Here is a 9,917-nt window from a genome sequence, read left to right on the forward strand (position 1 = left end):
TCACAGCACCTACAGACATGACCTCAAGATCTATGCTTCTGACGAGGGCCGTGTACAGATGACTGCTGCTGCTTTGCCAAGGTTTGTGGCATATACCTAATAAGGCTAAAATACCACCTGCAAGTGCAGGTTTGTGTAGGTAAAATTGGATCTGTATGCCAGGTATTTCTGATGTCCCAATGCTGGGACTACTTATTTGTTTGCTGTGAACCTGTGACTTTTCCTAAGAACTTATTTGCATGAGTCTTGAGCCAGCAGTTACTACGGAGGATGGTACTCAGGCTTGCATACTACAGGGCCTGGTATGTCTTGTTCCCGGTGTTCTCAGATGTGACTGAGTTGCTCCGGTTCCCAGTGATCTCAGTTGTGACAGGGCTGTTCTTGTTCCCAGGGTCTGCTTGCCCTGGAGGGTGAGTTGACGCCGATCCTGGTGCAGATGGTGAAGAGTGCGAACATGAACGGCCTGCTGGACAACGACAGCGAGTTCATCAACTATCACCAGTGCAGGTGGGTTAAGTACCAGGCATTCACACAGATTCATGCACGGGTTAAAGCCTACCCAGAAAAGTTGTAACTATGGTGGCATCAGTGGTGAATTGGCAGGGTTCGAATCCCCTAACATGCTGCTTTACATCAATTTCACTTCACTCAGGTGAAAATGAATAGTACTTAGCTTTGGTTAAGGGCAGTTTTTGTACAGAATGTTAATCGGAGGTGCTGTGTTTGAGTTCGAGCATGTTGAACAATCCACCACACTTGCATAGGGAAAAGGGTAGGGGCGAGAGTGTATAAAATAAACTTGTTGTTTTATGCCGTAAGTTGGTTTACAAATTACCATTGCAAATTTTTTTCTGTGTCAAGCTTTATTTTCTTTTTGCATCCAGGAAAGCTTTAGCTGTGGTATTTTTAAAATGGAGACATGTAAATAATGAAAGTGGAAGATGTAGAGAAAACTGAATGGCCCATCATAGGCTTTCATAGATGTACTCGGAAGAACTCACTCCCCAGTACAAGGATATCCTAGTGCAAGGATAATGATCATGACTTGATGTATTTTCCACCAGGGTTAAATCCCGTCTACACGAAATCATGCGTGAGAACAGGGACTTTGATGCGGAGACAATCCCCAAGGTAAGGCAACGGTGTGGGATTATCCACAGTATTGATATATTTTCCACTGTATATATCTTAATCTTAGACTCTATGGTTTCAGGTACTACCCAGTACCCACTCATACAACATACATGTATTGTGTAATCTCTGTATGTGTGGCACTTGCCTGTAGCTTCCACCAAGGATTTTTGTCCGTCATGGTTGACGGATTGGTTTTAAAATTTTTCCGTCACACGCAGCAAATTTCTGTCAATTGACGGAAAAACGGACGCTGGCTAGAGCCCTGATACTCAGTCACAAAATAGATTAACAAGCATATTTTACGATCTTACCTACCTGGAAGGAGTTTAACTTTTCTTAAACCATTCCAGCTGGCGCCCACCCAGAGCACGTCCCTGGTGAACTCCATCCAACTGATAAAGAACCCGGTGACGATGTGTCACCAGGTGTACCAGCTGGTACAGTCCCTCACCACACAGATCAGACAGAGGATGGAGGACACCAAGTACAAGAGTAAGCCTGGGCAACTTTTACTATGTACAAAAATGTATACTGTAAATGCATTTAAATTCATGGGGATTTAATTTTGCGGTAGCGGTAAAAAGGACTGTTTGTGGTGGTTTAAAGTTTGCGAAAGCGCCATGCACTGTAGTCTCTTACTGCCATGGAAAAATGTTTGCGGTGGTTTTAAGTTTGTGGTGAATTGGCAACGCGAAAACCGCAAACATGAAACACCACGAAAATTTCTGCATTTACAGTAATGTCTTGCTCCACAGTTCTCCCTGCATGTCATGGCTTGTCCCCCCTCTTTCCTCTTCCTCCTGGGCACCAGTTTGGGACCACCCTGGGAGCACAACATGCCCCAGCCAATGCAATCTACGAGGGGCGTTTAATAAGTAATGCCCCTGACTCACTTCCAATTGTCTGATGTAGATGAAATTTTGTATGTGCAATGATTCATATCTCTATGAGTTTTGTTGCAAAAAACAGCTCTGAACTAATTGTGGTTTCTGATTTACTGTTGTTTAAACTGAGTCAGGTGTGAAATGGACCAGGTGTGAAATGGAGCCATTTGAGTGTCGCGCAGTGATCCGGTTTTTGTATTTGAAAGGACGCACACCAAAGGAGACTTTTGATGAAATGAAAGAAACTTATGGTGATGATGCCCCATCATATGACCTTGTAAAACGTTGGCATCCTGAATTCAAACATGGCCAGAAGTCTGTGGAAACAGCTCCCAGACCTGTATCTGTATCTGTATCTATATAGCCGGTATAACCGCCATTCGGCGTAACACACCAGCTTCGCAGGCACGCGGCGCGGCAGCAGCTGGTTATATTACACTGAACGATCCGTCACACCTAACTTTTGCACATCTAACTGCAAGCGTTCTTTAAAACTATCCAGAGAAGATGCCCCTACTGTACTTGGTGATAACAAATTCCAATCTACGATAGTTCTGGGAAAATACGAATGTTTGAACACATCAATCCTAGCTTGGAAACTCTGGTACTTGAAGTCATGGCTGTTTCTTGTTCTTTTTTGAGCTGGTATTAGATACTTATCAGTCGGTACGTCCACCAGCTTATTGGTCATTTTGTACATCATGCAAAGTCTGGACATTTTCCTTCTGTCTTCAAGTGATGTCCACTGTAGATCTGTTTTCATTTTGGTAACACTAGCATCCCTGTTGTAGTTGTTTGTACAGAATCGGGCAGCTTGGTTCTGTACCCTTTCAAGTTTATCTTTGTCTTTCTTTGTATACGGATCCCATACTGTTGCAGCATATTCAAGGTTAGGTCTTACCAGTGACGTGTATGCAAGTGATTTTACGCGGGCTGGGCATGCCCACAAGTTACGTTTGATCACTCCCAATGTCTGTTTGGCCTTGGTTGTTATTTTGTTAACATGGACACCCCACTTCAGCCCAGTTGTTAACGTAACACCTAGGTATGGGTGGCTTTTTGTGGTTGCTAATGTCTGACCACAAAACTGGTCGTCCCTCTTCTGCCATTGATGAGGCATTTGTTGGAGGACCAACATGGGGTGTCCTACAAAAACGGTACCCAGAGCTGCATCAAACGATGGGAGAAATGCATAACTCTGGGTGGTTCCTATGAAGAGAAAGACTAATAACTGTGCCAGGTTTCATTAATCTCCTGCTATAGGAAATGGATCAGAGGCATTACTTATTGAATGCCCCTCGTAGCTCTCTGTTATTTTAGGTAACTATTTCTGCCGTGTGTGTTTATCAGGTAACTATTTCTGGAGTATGGGTTCAACAGTTAACTATTTCTGCAGTATGGGTTCATCAGGTAACTATTTCTGCAGTATGGGTTCATCAGGTAACTATTTCTGCAGTATGGGTTCATCAGGTTTACTATTTCTGCAGTATGGGTTCATCAGGTAACTATTTCTGCAGCATGGGTTTATCAGGTAACTATTTCTGCAGTATGGGTTCATTAGGTCTACTATTTCTGCAGTATGGGTTCATCAGGTAACTATTTCTGGAGTATGGGTTCATCAGGTTAACTATTTCTGCAGTATGGGTTCATCGGGTAACTATTTCTGCAGTATGGGTTCAACGGTTAACTATTTCTGCAGTATGGGTTCATCAGGTAACTATTTCTGCAGTATGGGTTCATCAGGTTAACTATTTCTGCAGTATGGGTTCATCACGTAACTATTTCTGGAGTATGGGTTCATCAGGTTAACTATTTCTGCAGTATGGGTTCATTAGCTAACTTTCTGCAGTATGGGTTCATTGGGAAACTTTCTCTGCAGTATGGGTTCATCAGGTAACTATTTCTGCAGTATGGGTTCATCAGGTAACTATTTCTGCAGTATGGGTTCATCAGGTAACTATTTCTGCAGTGTGGGTTCATCAGGTAACTATTTCTGCAGTATGGGTTCATCAGGTAACTATTTCTGCAGTATGGGTTCATTAGCCTAAGTGTAAGAGTGTAGAGTGTTTAGTTTGTCCTGTACGATTTCTGACTAGCTTGAATTAGATATACAACTGTTCTCTTCACGCCCCCCTCCCACAGACATCATCCTGTACCACAGTGAGACGCTGGAACTGATGCACCGTCGCTGGGCCAAACTGGAGAAGGACTTCAAACTGAAGAGTGGGCAGTTCGACATCAGTAAGATCCCCGACGTGTACGACTGTATCAAGTATGACGTCATGCACAACTCCGGCCTCAACTTCGACCACATGATGGAACTTTACACGCTCTCCAAAAGCCTGGCTGATGTCATCATTCCACAGGTATGGTCTGTCTGTCTGTTTGTTTGTTTGTTTGTTTGGTTGGTTGGTTGGTTGGTTGGTTGGTTGGTTGGTTGGTTGGTTGGTTATTTGTTTGGTTTGTTGTTTGGTTGGTTGGTTGTGTAACCTGAACTGTGACCACATGAATCATGATTAAACAGTACACACTCTCCAAAAGCCTGGCTGATGTCATCATTCCACAGGTATGGTCTGTTTGTCTGTTTGTTTGCTTATTTGTTTGTGTAACCTGAACTGTGACCACATGATTAATGTCAGTACACACTCTCCAAAAGCCTGGATGAAAATCATAATCATTCTGCAGGTACATGTATGTTGTGCAAGTTTATTTGTGTGAGCTGTTGTGTGTTTGTTTGTTTATTTGTATGGAGCACATACAAATGACCTGCATCCTCTGTACTGCGCACAACATTTCTTTCTTTGTATCTTAGACTTTAATATTACCTGGCAGATGTTTCAGTGAATGAAAACAGTTTGTTGTACATACGTGTACATGTGTGCATCCACCATCTCTGTCATTTTTGTTTGATTCTTCTCCTCCAGGAGTATGGTATAATGCTGGGTAAGGGAGTGAAGTCTTCCATCTGTGATTGCCATGTGTTTGTTTTTCTCACCCAGGAGTATGGTATAATGCTGGGTAAGGGAGTGAAGTCTTCCATCTGTGATTGCCATGTGTGTTTTTTTCTTCCACAGGAGTATGGTATAATGCTGGGTAAGGGAGTGAAGTCTTCCATCTGTGATTGCCATGTGTTTTTTTTCTTCCACAGGAGTATGGTATAATGCAGCAGGAGAAGCTAGAGATAGCCCAGGCCATCTGCACCCCGCTGCTGAAGAAAATCCGCGCCGACCTGCAGCGGACTCAGGAAGACGACACCGTCAACAGACTCAACCCCAAGTACTCCCGCGGCATCCTGTCGCCCGATCGCCACGTGCGGACCCGCCTGTACTTCACGTCAGAGAGCCACATTCATTCCCTCTTGTCTATACTTAGATTTGGAGGCCTGTGTCCAGTAAGTATACATAAAAGCTTGTGTATTGTATATCAGTTTTCTGTGGGATAGGAGGATAATATCTTCTTCATATTTAAGAAAAGAAAATGACAAATAGCAAAGTATTTCCCTATGCAGATAGTAAAATATTTTTTGGGAGGGAGTAATGATTTGTTGCTTTAATTGCAACAAAGTTGGTCCTTGTGCTCCTTTTTTTTCTTGGTTACCCACATTTTTAGTTGAAATGTTCTGAGATACTCTAAAGGATTTCTTTCCCCGCCCTGCCAGGATGATGAGCAGTGGAAGCGTGCCCTGGAGTACATGAGTGCTGTAACAGAGCTGAACTACATGACTCAGATTGTCATCATGCTGTATGAGGATCCCAAGGCAGTAAGTTCACCCGGCTGTTTGTGTCATGATCAGGTCAAGTTCAACTGTCTCCAGGACCCACCTTTCCATCCTTGGACAGAAATTTGCTTGTTTGCACAGACAAAAATGTCACCACATCTGTCCCAAAAATCTGAACTTCAGTTCATAAAATTGATGAAAATGTGTTTTCATAAGCTTAAGAGGACAGATTTTAAAAGGAAACTGGCATACATTAATCTTGTTTTTAAGTGTCAGCTTATTAAGGCCATGCCAATTGATTTCCTTGGTTCTCAGATTTTTGAAAATAAAAATACATTTCTAAAACAAGTGAACATCGTAAAGGCATAGGGCAGGGATGAAAACTAGATTATGACTGTATTCATGGAATATTAAGTGTATCGAAACATAAACTTGGTCCTCTGGCTTCGTTTTTCCAGTTCAGGATATCTTCATTTTTTCAAAATCTGAGAACTAACGAATTACGATGTAAATTGGTGTGGACTAAGCAGGCTCAAGCTTAAAGGGGCCACTTTAAGGCATCATCTCAAAATGTAGTTTTGAACTTGAGTCTGATATAAGTGGAAATTTTTCCTAACGTCAGGAGCCTGAGTCAGAGACAAGGTTCCATGTGGAGCTCCACTTCAGCCCCGGTGCAAAGTGCTTCAACGAGGAGGACAACTTTGTGGTTGGCCCTGGTTTCCGCCCTATCCCACTGGACCCAACCGTGAGTTACTCTCGCCTTGTACGTATGCTACATGTACAGAATTTCACTTTTGAATATCTTGAATATAGAATGATGCCACGTGCACTTGGTTACCTCCTATGTTAAGTTTAAATCTATTTTTGTAGGATTTTTCAAATGTGAGATGATCATACTCCTTTTTGGACAAGTTGTAAGCTATGCATGTTACTAGATGTGGAAAAACTACAACAGTTGTAACATCACGTCACATGATAATTGAGGTTGGAATTGAGTTTTCATTGATTTTTTGATTGGAATTTTTTGTGGAAGTAGAAAAAGTTCCAAAAAGAAAGGTGCAGAAGAGAAATTAACTAACTGTCAATTCTTGGAAAGAGTCGTCATTTTTGCATGATATTATGTCTTATCCTTTTATAATAAGATTTTAGGAAATCATTTTGACAATATTGTCAAGAGTGTTATTTTAAACTTCCTCCAGAAGGAAGAAGGAGCCAACGGGAAAACATCTCCCAACAAGTCGCCAAAGTCTCCAAAATCCCCCAAGGGGGAGAAGGCCCACGCTAGACGGGAGTCCTCGAGTGCAGGGAGACGCAGAGGAGAGAGGGACCCGTCACGGTCTCCGACACTTCCTGTTCCCATTCAGCAGAAATTGGTGGGTACCTTTCAGCACTGATGTTGTATAGTCTCTGATCCAAGCAGACCTTAGGGGGCAAAGTCATGTAGCGGTGTGACTGGAGCCAAGATCCTAGCTGCTGTGAATGTATTTAAGTCTGCGGGGATTTCATTTCGCGTTAGCAGGAAAGTGGGGTTTTTGCAGTGGTTTTAAGTTCGCAGTAGTGCCACACACTGTATCACATACTGTAATGAAAAATGTTTGCAGTGGTTTTAAGTTTGCTTTAAGACTGCCTCGCAAAAACCGCAAACATAAAACCACCGCACATTTCTGCATTTACAGTATTCAGAGGGTAAGTGATCAAATCTTAGGGCCTAGTCAGAAACCATCTTCAGTTTGCCCTCAAAGATCTGCTTGGAGAGGATTGTGTAGGACGTGGTGCAGTGATAGTACAGGTGTTAAGTGAGTGATTTTTGATTAACAGACTTATACATTTTGGTTCCCTTTTTCACCTGTAACTCATTGCATGCAATGCTTCGATTCCTCTAAGAAGGTGGTATCTCACTGCACATGGGGCACCAGTGTGGCACTGCGGGGTTCATTCACTGTGGGACTGTTGTGTTATGTTCCTGGATTTTTCATAATTTAGATATTGCATAATACGTAAAAGAATGACTTAGAAAACAACAAAATACTCAAAAAGTAAGAATATTCGGTCTTTTACTCTTTTATCTCTAAAATTTGTTGAGTATCTTTTGAACCCCGCAGTGCTGCACCGGTGCCCCAAGGGGGATACCACCTTAAGCTTTTTACCTATGTCTGGCTTGGACTAAGATTTACGCTCACTTATTTCTAGAGTGAGTGGCCATTGCATAACAACCTGGGTGCAGTGTCTTGTGAGTTTGCAGTGGTGTTACTTAGCTCAAAACTGACATCTGACAAAGTTGCTTCTATAGTTGACTGTAAATGTGTGCTTAGTGTCTAACCAAAATCATTTTGATATAAAATTTTTTTGACTGACACAATCCCTGATGCATGTCAAAATTAATGACTTGGTGTGAGAATTGCTAACTCAAAAAAAAAAGTAGCTTTGTGCCAAGATGTCAGCCTTAAATCTTGTCCCTGTTGCCTGTTCTCGCACCCTCGCTGCCCCCCTCCCCACTCCTGATGCTGCACATGTAGGACGATCACCGGGGAGCGGGTCACCCGCGCCAGCCGGGCGTTTTTACGCCGCTTACGCCGGCGGGAATTTACCGGGAGCTGGCTCGGTCCTGGCACGAGGTTGGAACCACTGGTCCTTCTGTTGCTTTTTCTCGAGTCTCGCTGTACAATCTTGCCTCACTTTTGTACAGGGTTTTAGCCAGCGTCCATCCCTCTGTCCTTTGACAGAATTTTGCTGCTGGGTACGGACAAAAAAAACTGCTTATTCCATCCTCTACGATGGACAAAAATCGTCATGTAAAGATACATGTATTAAAACAGATGCCATTGAACTAAGCAGAGTCTACCAGCAAAATTTACCCCCAAAATGCCAGAAATAGCATTTTAGAAGGTCTAGACCCCCCTAGGATCGTCGTGCCTTTGGCACTCAACAAGTTCAAAATCCAAGGGACAGAAAAAAATTCAGGCTGGCTAGAACACTACTTTTGCATCTTGTCTCGTCATTTTTCCATAAGACGTCTTAAGTTCACCGTCCTCTCTTACCCAAACTGCTGCTTGTACTTTGTAGTACGCAACACCAGGTCACAGCCCTGGCCTAATAGGTCCATGCTGGTGGCATTTGCTCACACCTCTAGATAATTTATCAGCCAATCGCCATTCCTCTTGCCCATATGAGTTGACGTGATTGGCTGGTAACCTTGCCCGGAACAAAATCTTGTATCTGATTGGCTAGCTGACAGCTCTTCGGTGCTATCTACCCCAGACTGAAGGATGGTACGGCCCAGAGCTTTTTGTTAGGGTCATATTTTCACACAAAAGCAGTGCAGTCTGGCAGAGAGGACGGTTCAGTCTTACCTTACTGGAATCTTGTCTTGACATTTTCCATACAAGGTCTTAAGTTCACTGTCCTGTAGCTGTATTCAATATTGCTACCCTTCCAATAGATACTTTGTGTGGTACCTTTCCAATTTTTCTACTTCAGCTGCTGCTATTATTATTTACTTTGCTTCTATGAAAAACAACTGTGTATACAGCTAGCTTGTAGTTGTATTGTATGTACTGTGTATTACCTGCATTGTAGTACTGAATGTTGCTAGTTTGTAGTTTTACAGTATTGGTAAAAGTTTTTAGTTTTTTGTGATTGACTCCTGCTTGTTTTTGTTTTTCTGTTGTTGTTGTTGTTTTGCTCATTGCATCAACATCTAACCTAGCATGACATTATCAGAGGTAGAGTTTGGCTTGCCTCTACATTGCATTAGGCTGCTTTGAAACACTTGATTACTATAGACTCAAAATTTTAGGGTTTAATGTATATCCAGAAACCAATTACTGGTGATAATGGTTGACATTTTGGACGTAAGCATGACCAAAAAGTATTTGTATAAAAAAATTATGTTGAATGTGGTTACTTGTCATGTCACCTGTACCATGGTATTCAAGAGGTCTGACACAGATACAAATCTTATCTCCTGAATTTCCTAACATGCCCACCAAAGATAGTTACATGACATAGCACAATCGTAGTTCTTTCCTGTTTGAAACTTGAAACTGTTTGAAAACAAAGAGAGTGGTCAAAGTTTTTGACTTTTATATCATATACATGATACATCCAGAAGGTTGATTTGGGTAACTTTGGATCAATAGACTGACTTCAAATTTAGGATTTCTACATCCCAGAAACCACCC

The 9,917-nt window shown here is 42.3% G+C and overlaps 1 protein-coding gene across 1 annotated transcript in view; it reads left to right on the plus strand.

The window, feature by feature from the left end:
- The window catches only part of LOC118421674 (inositol hexakisphosphate and diphosphoinositol-pentakisphosphate kinase 2-like), a 36,112-nt gene that overhangs the window by 17,504 nt on the left and 8,691 nt on the right, over window positions 1–9,917 (plus strand). The window contains 10 exon segments of the mRNA XM_035829121.1: window positions 1–85; window positions 392–507; window positions 1,065–1,131; window positions 1,485–1,626; window positions 4,161–4,384; window positions 5,167–5,409; window positions 5,677–5,778; window positions 6,359–6,499; window positions 6,936–7,109; window positions 8,253–8,351. The exon segment at window positions 1–85 is cut by the window's left edge and continues 5 nt beyond it. Of these exon segments, the coding sequence (XP_035685014.1) occupies window positions 1–85; window positions 392–507; window positions 1,065–1,131; window positions 1,485–1,626; window positions 4,161–4,384; window positions 5,167–5,409; window positions 5,677–5,778; window positions 6,359–6,499; window positions 6,936–7,109; window positions 8,253–8,351 (1,393 nt within the window).

This window comes from Branchiostoma floridae, chromosome 8 (genome assembly GCF_000003815.2).
Source record: "Branchiostoma floridae strain S238N-H82 chromosome 8, Bfl_VNyyK, whole genome shotgun sequence".
Classification (NCBI taxonomy): Eukaryota; Metazoa; Chordata; class Leptocardii; order Amphioxiformes; family Branchiostomatidae; genus Branchiostoma; species Branchiostoma floridae.